This window comes from Aotus nancymaae, unplaced genomic scaffold, assembly GCF_030222135.1.
Source record: "Aotus nancymaae isolate 86718 unplaced genomic scaffold, 86718_ANA_hifiasm-v0.15.2.pri h1tg000019l, whole genome shotgun sequence".
Taxonomy (NCBI): domain Eukaryota; kingdom Metazoa; phylum Chordata; class Mammalia; order Primates; family Aotidae; genus Aotus; species Aotus nancymaae.
The window spans coordinates 53,691,796-53,715,659 of record NW_026988431.1 but is presented as its reverse complement, the minus strand read 5'-3'; the positions used below and the strand labels follow the sequence as shown (position 1 = coordinate 53,715,659).

At 38.5% G+C, this 23,864-nt stretch overlaps 1 protein-coding gene across 3 annotated transcripts in view; it reads right to left on the bottom strand.

Annotated features, from left to right (window-relative positions):
• PPM1L (protein phosphatase, Mg2+/Mn2+ dependent 1L) overlaps nucleotides 1-23,864 on the bottom strand; it is a 304,389-nt gene that overhangs the window by 122,567 nt on the left and 157,958 nt on the right. The window contains exon 2 of one of the 3 annotated variants that reach the window (XM_064378876.1): nucleotides 2,590-2,651. The exons of the other annotated variants lie outside the window; for them this stretch is intronic. Coding sequence (XP_064234946.1) covers nucleotides 2,590-2,651 — 62 coding nt within the window. The remainder of the gene's footprint in view (nucleotides 1-2,589; nucleotides 2,652-23,864) is intronic. 3 annotated transcript variants of the gene reach the window in all.

Here is a 23,864-nt window from a genome sequence, read left to right as displayed (position 1 = left end):
AGACCCCCCCATCTCTATGAAATAAAAATAAAAATAAGAAACCAATGTACAAGGAATGAAAAAAGCAGTTGCCAAAGAGTTTTTCCTGATTTCACTTCTGGAAACCACCATGAAACAGTGACAACTTCCATATTAATGAGCAGTAATAATTTTAACTTCTACATGGTTTTGGTGAAGCATGCATCTGTAGTTAGTCTTTTCTCCACCAGATGGCATCAATGAATCAAGTGAAATGCTTAACTTCTATGAAAATCAAAAGGGAAAGTGAACAAAGTAGTAAGCGTGGTTGTCCTCTTGTCTACTAAACCAGTAACTGTCAAAATTCACAGCTATGAAAAGCAGAGGGCTGGCTGAAATGAGTTACAAAGTAAGCCTAATAATTCATTCAAGTATTCATCCTTTCAACATTTATCAAGTGTTTACCATACTCCAAGCATTTGCTGAACACACGGAGCTAAAAGAAAGAGTTCTTGACCTCAAAGGGCTTATCACTTAAGAAAGCAGATGATTTGTAAAGGAATAACTACAAAAGAATACAACAAATCCTGTAATTGAGAAGCCCCTCAGAAATGCCCTGTATTACTCCATTTTCACTCTGTTGATAAAAACATACCCAAGACTGGGAAGAAAAAGAGGCTTAATTGGACTTACAGTTCCATATGGCCGAGGAGGGCTCAGAATCATAATGGGAGGTGAAAGGGACTTCTCACATGGCAGTGGCAAAAGAAAAGTGAGGAAGAACCAAAAGCAGAAACCCCTGATAAACCCATCAGATCTCAGGAGACTTATTCACTATCACGAGAATAGCATGAGAAAGACAGGTCCCCATGATTCAACCACCTCCCTGGGGTCCCTCCCATAACACATGGGAATTCTGGGAGATAAAATTCAAGTGGGGACTCATTGAATGATAAGCCAAGCCATATCATTCCACCCCTCTCTCCTCCAAATCTCATGTCCTCACATTTCAAAACCAATCATGCCTTCCCAACAGTCCCCCAAAGTCTTAACTCATTTCAGCATTAACCCAAAAGTCCATAGTCCAAAACCTAATCTAAGACAAGGCAAGTCCCTTCTGCCTATGAGCCTGTGAAATCAAAAGCAAGCTAGTTACTTCCTAGATACAATGGAGTACAGGTATTCAGCAAATACAGCCATTCCAAGCGACAGAAATTGGCCAAAACAAAGGGGTTACAGGGCCCATGCAAGTCCAAAATCCAGCAGGGCAGTAAAATTTTAAAGCTCCAAAATGATCTCCTTTGACTCCAAGTCTCACACCCAGGTCATGCAGATGCAAGAGGCGGGGTCCCATGGTTTTGGGCAGCTACATCCCTGCGGTTTTACAGGGTATAGCCTCCTTCCTGGCTGCTTCCATGAGCTTGTGTTGAGTGTCTGCAGCTTTTCCAGGCATATAGTTCAAGCTATCAGTGGATCTACCATTCTGGGGTCTGGAGGATGGTGGCCCTCTTCTCACAGCTCCAGGAGGCAATGCCCCAGTAGGGATTTTGTATGGAACCTCTGACCCCACATTTCCCTTCCACTCTGCTCTAGCATTGGTTCTCCATGAGGGCCCTGCCCCTGCAGCAAACTTTTGTCTGGGCATCCAGGTGTTTCCATACATCTTCTGAAATCTAGGCAAAGGTTCCCAAACCTAAATTCTTGATTTCTGTGCACCCACAGGCTCAGCACCATGTGAAAACTGCCAAGGCTTTGGGTTTCCACCCTCTGAAGCCACAGCCCGTGCTGTACATTGGCCCCTTTCAGCCATGGCTGGAACGGCTGGGACACAGGGCACCAAGTCCCTAAGCTGCACACAGCACAGAGTCCCTGTGCCTGACCCACAGAACCACTTTTTCCTCCTGGGCCTCCAGGTCTGTGATGGCAGGGGCTCCGTGAAGGTCTCTGACATGGCCTGGCAACATTTTCCCCATGGTCTTGTGGATTAACATTAGGCTCCTTGCTACTTAGGCAAATTTCTGCAGCTGGCTTGAATTTCTCCCCAGAAAATGGGTTTTTCTTTTCTATCGCATAGTCAGGCTGCAAATTTTCCAAATATCTATGCTCTGCTTCCCTTATAAAACTGAATGCTTTTAGCAGTACCCAAGTCACCTCTTGGTGACTTGAATGCATTGCTGCTTAGAAATCTCTTCCACCAGATACCCTAAGTCATCTTTCTGAAGTTCAAAGTTCCACAAATCTCTAGGGTGGGGGCAAAATGCCACCAGTCTCTTTGCTAAAACATAACAAGAGTCACCTTTGCTCCAGTTCTGAGCAAGTTCCTCATCTCCATCTGAGACCACCTCAGCCTGGACCTTATTGTTCATATCACTATCAGCATTTTTGTCAAAGCCATTCAACAAATTTCTAGGAGCTTCCACGCTTTCTCACATTTTTCTGTCTTCTTCTGAGTTCTCCAAACTGTTCCAATCTGCGCCTGTTACTCAGTTCCAAAGTCACTTCCGTATTTTCAGGTATCTTTTTAGCAACACCCCACTCTACTGGTACCAATTTACTCTATTAGTCTGTTTTCATGCTGTTGATAAAAACATATCTGAGACTGGGAAGAAAAAGAGGTTTAATTGGACTTACAGTTCCACACGGCTGGGGAGTCCTCAGAATCATGGTGGGAGGTGAAAGGCACTTTTTATATGCTGGTGGCAAGAGAAAAATGAGGAAGAAGCAAAAGTGAAAACCCCTGATAAACACATCAGATCTCATGAGACTTATTCACTATCACAAGAATAGCATGAGAAAGACCGGCCCCCATGATTCAATTACCTCTCCCTGGGTCCCTCCCATAACATGTGGGAATTCTGGGAGATACAATTCAAGTTGAGATTTGGGTGGGGACACAGCCAAATCATATCATACCATGTCTAAAGTGACATGTGAGCCGAATTTTGAGGGATGTAAAGAGTTGCTGAGTAGAACAACGGGCTGGGTAGCAATCCAGGCAGAGAGTACATTCCACATAAAGACATAAAGGCACGAAAAACATGGATATTATAGATCTGAAGGGAAGACTATGTATGTGTGTTTGGAGGGGAAGGGAAAGGGAAAGGAAATGGCAGAAGATCAGAACTAACAGCAGGCTAGAACTATGTAAGGATACTTAAGAATTTTAATTCTATGATAATAAATAGTAATAGCTAATATTTATTGAAAAGTCTATATATGCCAAATACTATGCTAAGTGCTTAAATGCATTATCTTATTTATTCCTCATTATGACCCTCAAACATATGTGCTATTTGTATACCTATTTTTCAGAGCCCTGTCATTGCTCTGTCCTTGGGTTCTTGCCTTGGAGCTGCTCTAATAACAGGTGTACCCCACAACTCATCTGCTTTTTTTTTTTTTAATGAGGTGGAGTCTCGCTCTGTCACCAGGCTGGACTGCAGCAGCGCAATCTCTGCTCACTGCAACCTCCACCTCCTGGGATTAAGCAATTCTCCTGCCTCAGCCTCCTGAGTAGCCGAGACTCAGGTGCATGCCACCATGCCCAGCTAATTTTTGTACTTTTAGTAGAGACAAGGTTTCACCACGTTGGCCAGGATGGTCTCCATTTCTTGACCTCGTGATCTGCCCGCCTCAGTCTCCCAAAGTGCTGGGATTACAGGCATGTACCATCACGCCCAGCCTTTAGAAGTCTTTAGAAGTGGGTAAGGCATGCTTTTTTTGGACAATTAATTCTGTTCCATAGTAAAGTGCAGGCCAATAAAGTTCTGTTATTCCAGCTTCTGGAAGGAGTCCTGAACAAGCCTAGGAAATCTGGGTTCCCAGTCATGCAGCAATTAGCCAGCTCTGTGGCTGTACACATTCCTTAACCTCACTGGCTGTCAGTCCCCTTACCTGTAAAACAGGGGAGTGGGCTGAAGGGATTGGATTAGAAGCTTGATGTCTTAAATTGTATTCCATAAATTTTAATTATTTATTTCCCTCTGCCATACTACCCTACTTTGGAGGTGTTAGTGAGTAATTTAAGGCAGGCTACAAATAATTGCAAAGCCTACATAATCTAGAAATCCTGAAAATTAACCATAATCTTCATAGATGAATAGCAGAGTAAAGATAATAGTTCACAGGCTCCTAATATGACTATTTGGCAGCTATCATATTAAGTGGTAATCTCGCAAAGTTAAACTGCATAAACGTAAAGAACAGAAGGCATATTCATTATCCAGAAGGTCACAAATATGCTCATATTTTCATGTATCATTGAAACAGAGGTTTCTCCAACACCTCTACTTTAGCTTTGGTGACTTAGCAGCCATCAACCGGCAGTATGAATTAACAGAACCAGCTAAGAACTCAGATGGCTTCAAATTCCTGCTGTCACGTTAGTGACAATGAACGAATCTAATTATTAAATAATAGCAATTCTCTTGCTGAACCTTAACTAAGGCAGCAAAAATGAGACCAAGTGTGACTGATTTTCAACATTATAAGAGTGTGGTGATAAGAAGAAGTAATGATTTCAGGATGAAGCAGGAAAAATATTTGTATAGACATCCTATCAAGAATTTTAAAACACTTAATATTTTAGGACAAGCACTTGATGTCAGTCTTTTAAAACAAATTTAAGTATCATCAAACTTAAACGACACTCTCTTAATTTTATGTAGATCATACCTGCAAAAATAATGTTAAAACAGTAAAAATATTAAAACACATACACTTAGAAAGTATCCTGAACTTGTGGCACAACAGTTCCTACCATTTAGTGACTCTTCATGTTAATTCATTGTGCTTTGAGGGCATAAAACATTTGGGACCTTGATGAATATGGAATTTTAAAAATAGTACAAAGTGTTGAAATGCTTTAAATAGACAACAGCCATTTTATTCCAATTGGGTCAAATATTTCTCTTACATGGTTTTGTATTCTTTCATCATTAAATGAAATGGCTGATAAATGAAAAGAGTTATAATTCTGAGCTGACAAATAAATTTAAATTATGTAACTAGCTCCTGGGAAACATATTTTATTAAAATATATTCAAAGAGTTTTCTTTTAATTGTGTGAGACTATGTAAATATAAATATTGAGAGATTTCATTATTTCAAACAAAAGCATATCAGTTACTACTAGAGGTAAAAAAAAATGAACTGAAATATTTTAGTGAATAAAAACATTCACAAGTGCTGACAGTTACTGAGCATTTACTCTAGACCAGGCACTAAGCTAAGAACCACAGATGTATTCTCTCAATTAAATTAAAATCAAGAAGGGAAAGGAACCCACTTGGTCTGAACAAAATTTACATTAGATTGATTTTCTCAAGTGAAATTCATTCTACTTTAGAATTATTCTATTAAACGTTGCATAACTATCAATATATATTGGGTTCTACCTGTGTGAAATGATGAAAACACAAGAAAGTAATTGAAAAGATAAGGATCAATATGATAATTATAATGACAACAAATGGATTAAACTCTCTAAAAAGGAAATATCAGGTGGGATTTATTAAGTCCCTTTGGGAAACAAAAATCTCACAACTATTTTAAATGCTTCATATTTAAGGTTGTTCTGCCTTATAACATTTCTGCCATTAACTAACTGGTATAATTATACAGGCAAAATAGCATGTTAAGAAACAATTCTATTGATGCTGCCACCATATTTCAAAATACATCCTTGGGAATACCAAACATCTGAGAAACTCTATTCACTTACAGCTGTTTTAGAGAAGCTATTACATACATTCTTCACGTCATTGGCCTGATACCTAGGGTTGAATTAATCTGAAATTTGATTAAAAATTCTCTCCAAGTTTCCCACATAACTTTTATAATTGTAACAGAGGCGGGAGAGAGCCAAACAGATACATCTAGATCAAGGACCCACTTCAAAGTGCTTCCACACCCTGGACACATGTGAGTCTTAGTTTATTGCCAAATCTCCAGATGTGTTTCTTCTGCAGGGCTTGCCCACAATCAGGTGCAGGCCTGAGAGAGCAATCGTGGCTGAGGCCACAGCAGCTGGGACTGCCAGCTTTACTGGATTGTTAAGATGTTTTTCTGATTTTCCTATAATGCAACAAAACACAAACCATTCAAAAAGGAAAATGCATTCTTTAAGGCAGAGTTAGTACAACAGCTTGACGACATTTTCCAGCAGTGGGAGCAGCTAGTAATTAAATATCAGCGAGTTAATGACCTGGCTGACTCAATGAGCTTTGATTTGGTACAATTAGGACTCCATCACTGAAGCTACCCCTTTCAGGTTGCACAGCTTCAGGCCCCAGGACAAGTCATCTGGGAAAAACAAACAGGAGAGCCACAGCATCCACCATTTATGCAACGCTAGTGCACTATTGCTTAAGCGTATGTTATCTTTACATTTACCAAGGTCTCTGCTGCACTACAGTATTTCTGGCCCAGCAAACTCTATCTGATGGTCACCACTGTTTTGACTATGCTAAACCGAACAAGAAGGAGGCATTTATATACACATACAGATGTACATGTCCAGTAACTCTCTTAGCCTCCACCCCTCCAGAAAGGTTACCCTGGCTGTCATTAATTATACCATTCTTTAAAGGAGATTAAGTTGGAGTGGAGATAAGAGCAACTAAACTACATCTTCAGGGTGAGAGAATTAAATGATTGCCAATATAAAGTTAACAGGAGTTATTATTAATAATCAAAAGGAGTTGAGCAGTCCCTTAAGACAACATATTTGGTTCTGCAAGCTCTCTGGATGGTCCCAAGCAGCTCAGCCTTTGATGAGTAACACACAGGTCTTCATGCATGCCAGAATTATATGATTTGTGACTTACCTTCAGAGTTTGAAGCTTAAAGGCTTTTGTTTTCACATACCTAAGTTTTGTCCATATATAGATACATTTATACAGTAGGGAAAACATCACACAGCCATTAAAACATGATTTATTAATGTGATTTTTTTTTTTAGACAGAGTGTCACTCTGTCGCCCAGGCTGGAGTGTGATGGCACAATCTCGGTTCACTGCAACCCCCACCTCCTGGGTTCAAGTGGTCCTCCTGCCTCGGCCTCCCAAGTAGCTGGGACTACAGGCATGCACCACTACAACTGGCTAATTTTTGTACTTTTTGTGGAGACAGGGTTTCACCAGGTTGCCCAGGTGGGTCTCAAACTCTTAGGCTCAAGTGATCTGCCCACCTCGGTCTCCCAAAGTGCTGGGATTACAGGCATGAGCCACTGTACCTGGCCAATGACATGAAATATTTATAGTATACTGGTAACTGGAAAAAAAAAGTTCACCAAGCTGTCCTATAACATGAATCCATATACACATAAAATAAGGATGTATATCACTATAGAACCTCTAGCAATAGTTGTTCTTTTGGAGTGAAGGAATTACATGAGGCATTTTTTTTCTTCTCTAAGTTTTCTGTATTTTTAAAGATTTTTACAATGAATATGTATTGCTTTCATAACAACATAATGTTGGATGGAAATAATGAAAAGAAGGGTAGAGAAAAAATAAATCACACCACCTCTTTGTCTCAGAAGAATACACAAGCAAACACTGAATGTGTAATCATCTCTTAAATTTACCACTTGAATGTTAACCTTCCCTCATTTCCACTTATTTGACTTTGGTCACAGCAGGAAGCCTACCAAAAAAGTATTTGGGGTGGGGAGCACAGAAAATCAAAAGCTAAAAATAAAAGATTGAGCAAGAAGTTGTTTTACACTAATACCAGCACAGGAGGGGGATGCCATGAGGCATTCTTTTTGAACACAGCTTAATGGTTTCCACTTTTTAAAAAATTGATCATCCAGATTTCTTATTTTCATATCTTCAACCTGTCAACTTACATCTAAAATGAATAATGCACTAAAGTTGAAAACATTTGTTCTTGTTCCCCTCTAGCTTTGAAAGAAAAAAGCAGACAAATTCCCTGTAGAAATAGGATTAATGGCATATGGTAATTACACTATTAGGTTGAAATATCCATACCAGCATAAACCTCCATTAAACACATTTCTCAAGAGGCACTTTTATTAAAGATAAATTCAGTCATTTTAAACTCACAAATAGAAAGCTATGTATCAAAATCCTTTTTCATGTAATCAGATTGTCTGAGTCACTCATTCCACCATTCCTGGCTGAGAAACATTTCAAATAAAGATAGGAAGAAAGGTTATACCCCAGGCAAGCGACAATATATTTGCAGATGCAATATTTGAAGCTGTGAATTAAAAAAAAAAAAGTCAAGGCAACAAAAAGAATGTATGCTTTCTATTTGCATGCTGCAAATTCTTGGTCAGCTGTGGCTTATTACCCACCAACTTCCCAAGCTCCCATGTCTCCCATTCTTCCAAATAATGAGGAGGCAAGGAAGAGAGGGATGTGGGGGATGCTTAAAGAGTGATAATGAAAAATGATGGAACAACAAGAAATGCAACAGACAAGAAGAGCTCTTGTTCTTCCATTAGAGGTATTTTACACCACTTATCATCAGGTGTCTGAAGATACCTATATGCTTACATTATTTTTGTTTTTGTTTCATTTTTAATTGCCTTGTTTTCTGTTGGGCTTAATTTTGTGACCAAAAACTCTTCTAGAAATAGGTAGATATAAGTCCTAAGTAAATAACAACAAAGAAAAAACATTCACTCAAATTATAGCATTTCAAATTATAATAGAATAAAAGCAATAAATTGCTTTCTGTGCTATTTCTATCAACAAACAGCAAATAGTTCTCTAAAAATGGCATATAATACAAAGCAATTTTATCTAATAAATTATGATTTTATTAGAAAACAAGTACAGATGTGCCTCACTTTCTCAACTATAGCAAAATGTGAATAGAAACTGAGTTTGTGTTAATCATACTTCCTTCATGGATCTTTTTATAAAGAAAATAACCTGTGTTGCAAGTACTGGGTTCCATTCTGCTTGTTTTAAATGGAAAGAGAATTAGCACGTATTAAAAGCCCACCATAACATCCAGCAGTGTGTTAAGCATTTTCACAGTGTTTAGCATTTAATTCTCACAGCCATTTCACAGATGAGAAAATTGAAGCACAAAAAGACTGAATTCTCCCATGTCATTTAGCAGTGAATGATGAGGCTGAAACTCAAATTCAGTTCTCTTCTATTTCAAAAGACACATTTTTCTAATGTACACAACCTCCTGGAATACCTATGTTAGTGGCATCCATGTCATAAAACATTTATCCAGCCAGACACACGGGTAAGAGGCCATGAATTTTGGCCTAAGGATAAACTTGGGGAAAATTAGTTGATAGACTAAGATCAGCCATGAATATTACACTCAAAAACAGACAAATGGCAACAATAATCATTCATGAAATGTGAAGATTTTGATCATTTAAAGGAGTCTTAACACTGTAAGATTACTTCATGTATTTCTCCAACAATTCTGGGAAGCAGTGAGGCAGGTATTATCACCACCCTCACCTTGTAGCTAAGGAAACTGAGGCATACTGCAATTAAACAAGTTATTCAAGTAAGACTATAGGTGACAAAATAGAAGTCAGAAACAAAGTTTCTTAATGCACTGTCCAGCACTATTTCTCCTATGTCATGTAGCATTGGGGAAATAATTTTTATCAAAATAAAACTCCCGATAGCTTGAAGAGGTGTCAAGCATTCCTGTAGCCCATACTTTAAGCAGATATTATATCACAGTGGAAATACAGGCTTTTTTCAACCCATCCTATTTCAGTCAAGTCAAATTGCTGTCTTCATAACAGCTCAAAACCATATTCACTTTCTTGAAGAAAACTTTAGGTAAATTTTTTTTTGAGAAAACATACACAGCCAAAAAGGTTTTCATCACTCCTCCTTCTGAGCCCCTTCAATTCCCTTGGATCTCTGCTTCGAAATAAAATAAGTAAGTAGAAGAACTGACCATAAAGAATGAAAGCAAAAAACAAAAGAATGACTCCTCTGCAAGAACTCTTCAAGTTTGGCATAAAAAGAAGCTCTGAGAAGGCAGAATTGACTACTTAGAGAAAGCATTATACACAAATTTCTATTCCAATAGTGATGTTTTTCGAAGTAGTCTGTTTTAAACAAATTCTTAGCTCTACTTGAGAAAAGTATCAAGCACCATCTGAAGAAGAAAACATTTTGGAAGAATAGGCTTGCATCATAACCCTAGAAAATACTACGTCCTAACCTAAGGATATTTAGATACTGACTACTGGTATTCAATTTTAATTAGGAACTTATGTGAACTGAAAACATGGACAAACAGCGAGACTCACCCTTTTTGTCACCTCTGCCAAGAATGCCTTCCCCACACATACCAAATCAAATTAGAAGATCCCTGCTCTTCTCCCATCTTTTTCTTTTTCTTCTTGCCACTTAGCACAATTTATAATTGGGCATATAAATGTGTGATGTCTAGTTTCCCCCATTATATTGCAAACTTTGTCTATTTCGCCACTATAGACCTACTGGCTAGCATAGTGCCTTGGAAAAATAGTAGGTGTTCAGTAAATAATTACTGAATGATACTAAATGGATAAATGCGGACTTGTGGATTCCAAGTGATGGGTGCAGTTTCCTGTTAGATCTCTCCTGTTCTCTGGCAATTTCTCCAACCCTTGAGTGAATAAAGTGCTTCTTTGGGTGTGGTACAGGATGGTCAATCAGCTTGTGCACATAGGCAAAATACCATAACCACAAAAACCTACATTGAGTATGTGGACGTGGTATGTGTCTGTACAAACTTCAGGCTGCCTAAACCAAAAGGCAGAGAAATACTGGCTGCCTGAGCAACTCTTATTTATTTCAAATGTTTGTCTCCTACTGTCTTAATTATTGTCATTTATACATTTAGTTAGAAGACCATGTAACTGAACCTCTCAGCTTAGAAATGCATTTTAAAACCTTTTTTCCCCTGTCTTAAACTATAGTCTTAAAATGTACCTTGAAATTCTCTGTTTCCCTCCCTTTCCCACTCCCTGGTACTCTGCACTTATCTAACCATATTCTTGTTTGGAAATTCAAGGGCTAATCTTGAAATGACCAGGTATGAAGACTTAGCTATGGAATTCTCCCCCACTTGGAGATTACCTCAAGGCGGTGAATCTACAACCCAGCCACAACCAAAATGGCACCAGCTGACACTACAGGTGTACAGTAACTGGAGAAGACGGCCATCAGAAAGTGACATGCAGACCTGCAGCGTGCTACACTCCTGTGTTTCCCGCACCAAGCTTCCTTCTTAAACCCCTTCACTCTGCCTAAAAATTTGAGATGGGTCCTTTGAGGCTTCAGCCTGGTCATTTCCTCAACTGTTGGTATTTGAATAAAACTGCTTTCCTTGCACCACATCTCACCTATCATTTATTGGGTTTTTTAGGTGGAGAGCAGCCGAACCTGAATTTGGTTATAAGCAGCACAAATTAGAATCTGTGTATTAGTAATAAAGTATGAATTAACTAGACATAAAACCAAGTCACCCAGACTAGCCCACATAAATCTCTTGCAAATGTTTGCTTCTTCAAGAAGTACAACCACAGTTTATTCTCTCTTTTGTCTCATTCAGTCCTTGTACCTCTTCAGGGCAAAGGGAGTTAATTCCCTACATTTGTGTAGCACTTCACGGTTTACAAAACACTTTTTTTAAAAGGACTGCTAAATTAGAAATTTCAACACAGATACCAAGATATGGTCATGAAATTCCACTTTGAAGTTCCAGGCCCATGTGCACATTTGTAAAAGAAACGTTTTGCGACCTGTTTTGTGGTTCTAAAAAGCCCTAACCCACATTCAAAATGAAAGAGTCTAAAGTACAGAAATTAAGGGAGAGTTTCTGAGGAAGGTTTCTTGGGAGCAGTGTCCACCTTTCTCATGTAACACAGAGGGATGAGTGATGGTGATGTGGGTGAGTCAGGAGAGAGGGGCTCCAAAAGGGCTGTTCTGGAAGCCTGGCATGTGCCCCTGCAGTTAGGAGGGGATATATGTGTGGCTCCTGTCTGAAAAAGCTAGAAGAGCAGGAGCTGCAGGAGAAGTGGGAAGGTGGTGGGGACTGTGCTAGACTGGCCTGCACTCCAAGTGCCTGTCTGGGAGTGCTCCCTGTGGACAGATGCGAGCCACAAGAGGGAGAGAGCTGGCCTGAAGTTGCTTAGATCCTGCCAGAGGACTGTCTGGAGCAGTGAAAGGATCTCACAATGGAGCATTTACAGAACAGACAGGTGAAAACCGGGACATGAGGAAAATGCACTGACTACACTACAAGTAAATAAAATGAAGAAGGTAGGCACGGCAGAAACTCACAACAGAAAGCCAGCTTTAAACATTTACCAGGCACTGAAGCATGAAGCCATGTGTCACTATCAGCCAAGTAAGCACTTTCCTGCCCCAACCCTTTTCCTCTCCTTCTTTTCCTTCCTTTTCCAGCTTAGATCCTGGCAGGATCAGGAACTGTCAAGTGGAAACTTAAGGTAGACAGAGTTTCTGTCAAAGTCTTAACTGGGGAAGGGAAACTGGGAGAAGATTTAACTCAAATCAACTTTGAAGTTTTGATTACCTCATGGAATTGGCCACTCTACTCTACTAAAAGTCACTGTAGTAAACTATATTACTTAAAATTAACAGAAAAATCATAGGACCACTCAAGTTTTCATTTTGGGGTAGGGAGGAGCTTCCTCTACTGAAAACACTCTAGTTGGAAAATTGGAAACAAAATAAAGATGCTTTCTGGTTAGACCCCATGAATCTTGTTTTTTCAATTCACTGGTTACTAGATGAGTTGAAACTCTTTCAGTCAGCAAATCATAGAAACCTGATAAGCTACCTTAACCCCTAAAAGGGAATTTTGAGGTTGACAATAAAACAAAACAAAAAACTGCTGTAAACACAGAAGTTATGTTTGCCTCAAAGAAAACTAAATCAGAAACTTAGACCCCATCTGCCTTGCATCTCTGCCTTAGATCTGCTTGTCTTCATCAATTTGTGCTGCCATAACAAAATAGTACAGAGTAAGCATTTTATAAAGCAAATTTATTTTCTCACAGTTCTGGAAGCTGGGAGGTCTAAGATCAAGGTATTGGCAAGTTCAGTCCCTGGTGAAGGCCTGTTCTCATAAATGGTACTATCTAGGTATCCTTACATGGTAGGAAAGAAAGAAGGACAAGAAGACCTAGCTAGTTCCCTCAGCCCTTTTATAAGGTCACTACTACCATTCTCGAAGGCTCTGGCCTCATGACTTAATCACTTCCTAAAGGAAGTGCATAATACTGTGCATTGGGAATTAAGTTTCAGCACAAACTTTGGAGGGTACATAAACATGCAAACACAGCACTGATAATTTTTGTATGCTATCATATTCTCTCTAACAGGGGGAGTTGGAAGGTAACAATTGGCTACCAGTAGCTCCAAATGCTGATCCTTACAGTAATACCATACTAGGGAAAAAGGCTTGTCAGGCTGGCATTGAAGAATCCCACAGGAAGACTCTAGTTGGCCCTGTTTCAATCATGTTTCCACCTTCTGAGTCAATCACTGTGTTGAGATGAGGTGAGGTACCAGGCCATAGACCCTGTGGTCAGGATGGGTGTGTAGTCTGTTATTAGAAGTGAAGAAGGGTGCTAGGCAGATTAAATACTTGATTAAAGTATTTAATACAGGTTAAATACACAATTTTACATCCATTATCTCATTTTATCCTTACTCTAGAAGGGAAAAACTAAGGAACATATCCAAGGTCATATAAAAAAGCAAGAATTTAGCTGCCTATGGAACCCAGATCATCTAACTATAAATCTGGTATCCTTTCCAATACCCTAAATTCCTCCTTTAAAATATTTTCTAGAGCAAACAGATCTAATTTGTTTGGTATCTCCCAACAGGAAACTACATTAAGTGACTTCTAATGTCACTTACCTCTAACATTCTAAAATAGGTCACCAACTGGTTTAGTCCAGACTTTGTGGTATGATCTGGAGTCATTCATTCTCTATTTAATTCATTCATTCAGTATACATTTACTGGGTACCTACTACACACACTGTGTCAGACACTCTTCTCTTGCTATTATTGCTCATCTAGGAGCCCTAATACTAAACAAAGCCACTAAAACCACACAGCAACTGCCGGACCAAAAAGGGAAAAATTAGTATAATAAATTTATATAGTCAGTGCTTAAAAGTAGCCATTAGTGACAAGTTTCATTTGATCAGCTACCGGAGGGACAGAGGCAAATAGCTTTTCTTATAGACATGTTAACCACTAACATGCATGTATGCGCACACACACACAGGGAAATGATAGATCTCATGAAACCGATAAGTTTTTCATGGTATGAAAATCACATAATATGTAACAGTTTCACTACCAATGAGTATAAACCTCTAGTTTAAAAAGAAAATTCATCAGCATCAGACTCCAGACACAGCTATAAAGTAAAGGAATTAAAAATGTTACGTAGGGGTTTTTTTAGACCTTAAATGTTGTTGTTCAAAAGTTCCTCTATGTTATCATTTTATGATTGCTCCCTATTTTAAAAATATCCACAGCATGTTTTAAACATCCATCATATCACACCAGACAACTTCAAATACACTACTGGAAATTACTTTGCTTTTCCAGCTATATTTTCTTGAAAGAGCTTCTGGTTAGAAAAGATAACATAGCCCAGCTTTGATTTTGAGCCTTTGTTGATATTGGTGTATTAAAGTAACACAGGTTAGGGTTTTCTGTCTTTGGTCATGGGATGTTCCTTGTACATACATCTGGCAAAGATAAAGATGCAGAAAAAGGCCTCCTATCCCATTGCCTTGAAGAGCATCTATTTGCACAGTATTAACACATTTGCCTTAGGTAGAAAATCTAACTACTCCGACTTTGTTGATTCATTTGCAAAACAGAAATAATACATGCTGTGAGGCATTGCGTATCAATCAGTTTTTACAGGACTAAACAAGCTCCTTGGTATATACTTGAAATGAAACAAGCACAACTGCCTTGCTTCTTAAAGAAGTTCCTTTATCAATGCCTGTTCTACATATCCAATAACCCAAGCAAGTCAGGAGAGCTCAGGAGAATGCTGTCATAATGACCATCTATTCTGGGTCAGAATGCAGTCCTGTGGCTTAGTACCTTGACTTTGTACCCACCACCCACAGCCACCACTGGCATAGCATATTCATAGCAGATCCAAGAAAAGAAATTTCTCACATTGAGACAAATATCCCCCTACTTAATCAGAGGGAGCCATAGTCAACACAGCTAGCAGAATTCTTTTGCTCCAAAGTCAATTCAATGTGCACTTTTGTTACCCTGGAACATATTCAGCATGGGGTAGCCATTAAGGGGGGAGGTTCTAAGAAGTCCTTGGCTTCAAAAAGCTTAAACTCTTGGTGTACAGATTGCCTTATCAAAATGAAGCAAAAGAGCAATCATGCAGTGGAAAGAGATCTGACTTAGGGGTTCTGGTTCCAGATTTACTATTTATTAGCTTTCATATCAAACACAGCAGTCTTCTCACTGTATTCATATTCAAACAAGGACCTAGCTAGCCAGTCTATAAACTGCAGTTCCTACATTCTAAAATTCTAATCAAGCAATATTTTGATGCTCGATTAGAATTTTAGAATGTAGTCCCTTAATGGGACAACGTATTAAGGCTGAGAAATCATTAAGAGAGGGTGCTGCTGAAGCCCTCCAGAAAGAAAGGGTTTCAAATGAATTGCATTATGAATCCACAGAGAAAAAGAAACCAGGGGAAAGGGACAAAGGGGCAGGTAGGTATATGGGCAGGTAGGTATATGACTAGCCTTTTTGGCTGTATTTATATAGGTTGCTGAAGGAGACCCTCTGTGAGGACCCCAGTCTCAAAGTTCCTAGATACAAGATCCACCTCTCTCATTTGGCTGCCCTCAATGCTGCCTCTACTCCTTCTATCAGTAGTATTCCTTGGTATTAGAATTCTGAATCCAGAGATTTGTGGCTGTGAGATTAGCTTGTGTTACGGCTAGAATGGGTAATCATCCACCACCATCAACTCTCTCAAGAAGATCCTTTAAAGATTATCAGCACCCTATAAGAGTGCAATAAGGAGAACTAGAAAGAAGAGGTTTCTGTTCTTTCTCTGGCCCTACCCCTAACTAGTTCTTCAGCTCTGGACCAGTCACTTACTCTTCAGACTTCATTTTCCTCCTCCAAAATATCTGTCTTACTTATACCACTGATTTCATCTGAGGCTCTCATGTATCCCTTATACATGAGATAATAGGTATAAACTATTCCTTCTCAAAACATATGACAGAGTTATTTTCATTCTTATTATGATTTGTTGAGGTAACGAATTAAGAGTTGGTATTCTACTTCCAGTAATGGCAGGTTAGTTTACAGCAAAACGGCCTCTTGAAAACACAAGGACTCACTAAACACTTTACAACTAGTGTAAAAATCCAAGACTAGAAATTTTGTTAATAATAGTCACATTAGAACAATATACCAAACTCAACTGAATTGATGTTTTCATCACCTAAATGGCTAACATCAAGTAAAACTACATTTTATTTCCATCTATTCACTCTGTAACATACCATGCTGAATAAATAAAAAACCTCTCAAAAATTCATGATTCCCATTTCCAAAACTCACTGGCAGTATAAATTCGAATGAGAAGTTCAATTCTGCGCATGTAAATGTGACACTTATAAATAGGGGTTTTAGTGACTGGTAAATCAGAGTTGTAGAGCAGTGGCTGTTGTAAATGGTCATTACCATTTCTTGCTTGATAATAACAGGCAGTTTCCATATTTATAATTCTAGAAGCTGATTTCAATGGTTAGGAATAGCTTCTTGATTTTCTGCTTTTTACAATTTGAATTTGTTTGGGCAGATGCAGTTTATTATGAAAGGGAATATAAAACAAATAGAAGAGTCATTTTATATATTTTTGATAAGCTAGGCAGAAGTAAACCTCTAGCATGTTTATAATGAGGTTTTATGTTAGTAAAGAGCTGACAAAAGGACAACATACCAGAAAGGAAATTATTTTCTATCATTAGATATAAGTCAGAATTTAGTTTGTAATTTCAGGTTCACTTTGCAAAAGCACTGTAACTGACCTATCTCTGTCTTATATGGAGAAGAATGCCCTATTATACAAGTGCTCCCTTTACTCTAGAGTTTCTCTTTGATAGGCATGAGGTACTATATATTACACTTAGCTTAAGGAGGGCATATGCCAGTATCTCTATCAAGCTTTGAAATAGCAAATGTTTTTCAGGCACCAACTATACCAAGGATGCTGTATTTTTGCAACACCTAAGCCGGATGGCTTATTAAACTATTTTATATTGTCCTAGAGAACAATGGTAGGTAGGTACTGACTTCCACATTTGGAAATTTTCCCAATGATTATTAGGCTAGATTTGGCTAGCTAGACTAGATTCTTTGTTCTTATTACAGAACCTGCCAAAATTAGGAATGACTTCCTTTCTTGGCTAGATCTTTTGATTCTGGAAGCTTCAGATAAAGAGACAGAGAACAGCCAAAGGTTTTAATGTCCCTGTCCAATACAATATTTAGCTATTAACCACACTGCTTGCAACCCTCTCCAAAAGATTGGATTCTTCAATGTATCCAAAATTTCTAGGCTTCAAGCTGGTATATCTGGGTTTTGCTCACAGCCCATAGCCAAGCTCTGTGGGAGCAACTGATTGAGGGTTCCAGAGAGGATAATTATTTCCCTGGGGTAGAGATTGTGGCTCAATGGCAACATCCAATCGTACCCTCTTTCATCATTTTACCTCTTTTCTATAACAAACAGAAGCAAGTGAATATAATTTCTAATGAAAACAGATTCTTAACAGGACATTTGTTACACCTGTTTTGGTTTGTTTGCTTTTGCTAAATTAGCTCATCTTCTCAAAAGGGGGCACGCAGATGATGGTTTAACTTGCCTAAAAATAGCAGATAATAGACAGAAGTTAATTCCATCTGCTTCCCCAGAGAAGAAAAATAAAAAACATCTTGTGAAGGTATCGAGGGTCCCAGAGCCCAAGAAGAGGGCTGTCCTGGGACTTTATTACTCTTAAAGCGTCAAATGCACTCCCACATGCTTTGCTGAAAGTACTATTTTTCCCAGCAGAGAATCATTCTTGGGGCATATCAAATGCAGTAGTATCCTACACTGTCTGAACTTCCAATCCAGCCTCACTACTCATTTAAAAACAAGGGATGACTGAAGAGGAAACTGATATTTTCTCATGGTTAACTACTTTTCTATTTAATGTTCTGGACACCATTTTAATATTCTTTGATGTGATGTGATTTGAGAGCAGTGGTGAGAAGAATAAAGCTATTTCTCAAGTGTTGCCATGGGTTGAGCCCATTTAAGAAACCAGTTGCATATGCCATTCAATGGCCTAAAACTTGCTAAAATAAGGCCATATTTTCTAAGTTATCTAGAGTGACTAGAACAACTTCTAAAGCCCTTTCTTAAGAATCAGGAAGTAACACATATGGTTTTTATGAAGCTCTTCAGAACAATAAAATATTAATTCAGAAAGTACCTTCAAATGGAAATAAGGCAAGAATTAGATGAACTGGTTTCTATAACAGTGACTCATTCCAATTTCCTTACTAGCTTCAACAGGAGCTGCCCAAAGTCTATGATCAAGCTTTACTATGATATCTATAGTGAGATCCTAAAAGGTAGAGTAGTTTCATTTAAAAATAAACCTCATCAGTGAATAGGGAATAAATAAATTGCTCTTAAAATAAACTTTTTTCTTTGTTCCATGGGGTCACTCTTAACGTAACTTGCCACAAATTCTAGCTGTCACTAGTAATAATCTCCATGTTAATTCGATAGCAACTCCAGCTGAACAGGCATTAGTTTCACTCCAGAAAAGAGAAAGTTTAGTACCTTTATTAGTTTATTCATTGGAAGAAATCAGGTCCAATATTTAGAAATCAGGTCCTTATAGTACCCAAATTTCAATACTAGGATATGGTCAACTTCACTTTATCAGACCCTTTATGAGAAGAGAACCCATGTCTGTCTTAACTACGATTGTATTCCTTTTGCCTAGTACAGTGCCTGACATACAGATGGTTCCTTAAAAAGACAAAAGTTTTATTACATAATTTTGCTTATCTGCAAATACCAAAAGTGCATAAATTGTTTTACTTTTCACTGCTGTGGGAACCATAACTTCATGACAGGTGACTTCAAAGTAGATACTGAGATATCCAAATTCAATCCATCTTGTTTTAAGTATCTGTTAGAGTTGTATGGTCCTGAGAATATGAAAGAGTATAAGATGCCATCTAGTTCAAAAGACCTTAGACTTAAATGAGTCATTTGTATAACTTGGGAACCAAAAACATGTAAATGATGAACCTGGTGGATGATGCAGAATTATAGGAGTAGTCCGGAGGACTTAGTAATGTGTAAATAATCTAAACCCAGGGACAGAGGAACATATAAGACTCAATGCCTGTTTTGAAATACCTGAGAAAATAACTATAAAATGGGTTCTACTAGCACCATCCAGATCTCCTGGAATCTGGTCAGCAGGAATCTAATCAGCATCCAGATGGGAATTTCTGGTCATTAGTAACCTCTGTATACTGAGAAATAGCCCTGAATTACTTTATATTTGGTGGTTTCCTTAGTTGGTGATGAGAAGAAGTGCCCTGGGTCTCTGCAACTCTAGGTCTTAAACCAACTGAAATCCCTCTTAAGTAAACGTAGTTAACTGAATTTTTAACTGCCTTCCTCAAATGCGGTTGTGTCTTTTATGCCTCAGAAGTTTAGAAAGTTAAGTGTAAGTATATAAATATTTTTAAGAATAATTCTTCTTCAGAAATCTATCTATTTTGGTATTTTATATATTTGGAACATGTGAGAAGACTTGAGGATCATTGTATTTATTGATTTGATGTATTAGATGTGAAATTATTATTTACTATCCAGTGACATTTTAAATAACACAATTTAAGTTCTTAAAAAGAAATGTATATATTAAATTAATAAGGCCAGTTTAGATGTTTAATCAATTTTGTAAATGAGACCAAACATTATTCAAAGGCCCTTTAAAATTATTACTAATCTCTGTCAGACTTATACTTAAAAAAGAAGAAACTAGAGTTGGAAGCTGGATTGAAAAGCTTTAAGAAGAACTAGGCTTTTCAACTTGCAGTTTTAAAAAAGTAAATGCCGGGTGTAGTGGCTCACGCCTGTAATCCAAGCACTTTGGAGGCCAAGGCGGGCGGATCACCTGAGGTTGGGAGTTCAAGACCAGCCTGACCAACATGGTGAAACCCAGTCTTTAAAAAAAAAAAAAAAAAAAGTAAATGCCAGTTTTTAAAATCAAAATTAAACCTTATTAATAGTCATTGTCACATACAAAAATCACCCCGGACAACATAAAAAGTCTCATATCACTCACTAGCTGTGTCTTCACCACCCTAATATTCAGCCTGCTGATTGGCCAGTCTCCACAGATGGCCGTAATGCTGAAGTGTCTTCTAGTGATAGGGTAACTGCAGGCTCTATAGTTATGCAGGAGGGAAGATTAAATACCAATTTTTTGCTCTCTTTGTTTTCTATTATTCTTTACAGGAACATACTACAGTGAAAAGCAGGAATTGCCTAACTTAAATTTCAGGATTTTCAATGAGTTTTGACTAGTGAAATCTGATCAGATTTCTATGTCTTTGGCAAAGATGGAAAGTAAGAGAAAAGGGTTTTGTAAATTTCTGATACCTAAAAGAACTAAATAAAAACATAAGAAAATGGTGAGATAGTCACTACCGTGCTGCTGTCTCACAGTGTGGCCATCTTATAATGTAGCCCTTCTAGTAACTATACCTTCTTAGCTGCCAGGGGAACCCAGAGAGAGAGAGAGACAGAGAGGCAGAGAGAAGAAGAGAGACAGAGAGAGAAACTAAATGCATATAAATGCAGTTGCTGGGTTTCAGCTGCCTAGAAGAAATATACCGTCTATCCTTGGGAGATCGGAGACCATATACTGCATTCCTAAAAAACAAGTCCTTCTCCTGCATAGGAAAAGTAAACAGGCTTTGGCAGTCTTCAGGTTTTATCCATTTAGAACTTCCAGTTGGGTCATTAAACCCCACTGTGAAAGAAAAGGCCAAAAAAGGCCTTCCAGGGTTGAGGTACTGGGAGCCTGGGGAGGGGAAGGAGCAGGCTGGGAGTGCAGTCGGTCCCTCAATTCTTGGAGGCCTGTCCCTTATTGCCATAGAGCTCCCAGAGGTGGCAGACTTCTGAGCAGGGTACTCACAAACTGGTGTGGGCACTGGCTGGCTTCAGAGCATCCTGCCCTTGGCTGACACTACAGAGCCTGCCTGCAGAGACAAGAGCTGTGGGAAGGCACTTTTGAGAGCTCCCCACCCCCAAGGAGTGAAGTGCCATTTCATACTTGGTGAAGTGGACAGAAGGAGCCATGGTGACCATAGTGATGGCTTAGGACCAGACGTCTTCCCATGTGCCCAGGACCCATTTAAAGCCTTGGGTGGTCCAAGGCAATACAGTGTTGTGGGGGCGAGGGCACTGGGGGGAGAAAGTTGGGGAAGGAACCCCAATAATGTATTACATCAGATACCTTACCAGCAAGAAGGGTTCAAAATCTGATTTAAGTAATAAAAATAAAACAAAATGTTTTATTGAGCTCAGGTTTCATCGAGCAATTCACATACCTACTTGCTTATAAACTTCCCAATGCAAAACAGAAAAAAACAAGTATATGTTGTTTTGATGTAGCTTTTTCTGAAAGGAGGATATTTTTCTTCAGTCTAAAACAAACTATTAAGCTTTCTTAGCTTTTGCATATATAATCAGTAATGCAATATTTTCAACAGACGTCTTGCTCCAAGAGCCTTTCTCCATCCATGAGCCCACCAGGTACTGTAAGGCGGCATGAGGATGACACCCACGCATGCCTATCATGCCCACTGGTTATTAAGAAAAGTTTTTAAGTGTGCCTTTTTATATTTAAGACAACGCTGTCAAAATGGCCACAATCAAATATACTTTTTTGGAAGAAAGCCTAGTTCTTAAGTAGCCCAACTATGATCTCAGATACATGAAAAAGTAGAAGAACATACTTGTCCCAGAGGCCACATGGAGAGAAAAAGGCAGAAGGAAAAACAATCTCTCAGAAAAGGCTTGTACAGCAGTCAGGCTCCTGAATCAAAGACCCTTAAAATACCTGTCTAATCCAACTCTTCATGTATTTAGTGGGCTTCACCAATTTATTCTAGAATTAAATAATATTAATGATTATGATTTTTGCTCATTCATATAAAAAGAATTTCAGGCCGGGCGCGGTAGCTCACGCCTGTAATCCCAGCACTTTGGGAGGCCGAGGCAGGTGGATCACGAGGTCAAGAGATCGAGACCATCCTGGTCAACGTGGTGAAACCCCGTCTTTACTAAAAATACAAAAAATTAGCTGGGCATGGTGGCGCGTGCCCGTAATCCCAGCTACTCAGGAGGCTGAGGCAGGAGAATTGCCTGAACCCAGGAGGCGGAGGTTGCGGTGAGCCGAGATCGCGCCATTGCACTCCAGCCTGGGTAACAAGAGCGAAACTCCGTCTCAAAAAAAAAAAAAAAAAAAAAAAATTCAAAGCCATTATCCTAGTCTGAGATTTCACAAGCTTTTTCATTAACCATCCCAGTGTCTAATAACCCTTCTCTTTAATCTCTGTCTTATTCCTGGTACAGTACTTTAAACCTGGTCTCCTCTTCATTTGCATGTATCATTGTACTTCCTAATGTAATAACTTGAACATGGCATTTTGAACTTTAATGCTATTGCCTAATGTTATTTACTGCCATCTAATTTTTTATCATTAGCAAACTTGTCAGTAATGAGCTTTTTCCCTTTTCTGGATTTAAATTACTCCAGGCCAGGGTATTTTATTAGTTACTAGATCCATGAAACAACATGCTTCTGATGGTTCTCTTTCAGCCAAATCATTTTCAAAAATATCTTTTTAAATTATAGAAATATAGCATATTCAGTTTTTCAATTTTCTATGGATATTTTTATATCAAATAAGAACTCTTAAGGAAAGACACAATCCATAACTTCTTTGTTATGTTAGAATATTCACACATAGTTTCATTTTTCAGATTCAGTTTTGTTTTTCACAACTTAAAGACATCTAACTGAAAGACATCTTACTCTAAACTCTTATCCACTGTGATGGTTTATAATAGAAATTTCCAAACAGATTTTAGAGTGCAAATTTTCCAAAGGTTTTAGCATGCTGTTTTTCCAAAGTACTGTGCAGACAAATCCTGGTTCCTCAGATGTTATTCTGGATTCATTCAACATTCATTCAACCATTCCTTTATTTAAGAATTATTTTTTAACTCTCTACCAGGTACTACTGGCCTAAATGTTAGGCTTATATAATGGTGAATAAGACAAGGTTCTTGACTTCAAATAGCTTTCAGTCTGGTGGGAAAGATGGGCAAGTAAATAGGTAATCGCCATACGGGGTTGTTAGTGCCATGACAGTATAAGCAAAGGGAGCTCAAAGGAAGGGCAGCTAAACCAGTTTTTCCTAGATATCAGTGGGTGAGCCCTGTGAGTGAGAAGGATTTGTGGATAAGTGTGAATGTGCAGCTAGGAAGAGGGAGGGCACAAAGGCATTAGGGCAAGGAACAGGGGAAAGTTTTCCAGATGGTCAAGGCCCTAAATCTTGACACATAATAGTTTTGTTTATCATTTTGGCTTAAAATTTATCTAGAGTTTTATTACAAGCAAAGAACAAAAGGAATATTAATCATAACTGAAAGTCTTCTTTATAATTCAGGGCCATCACATTGTTGCTGTACCCTATGACACAGGAATGCCCTTAAGGTCCATTGGGCTTTGCCATACATATGCTAAACGG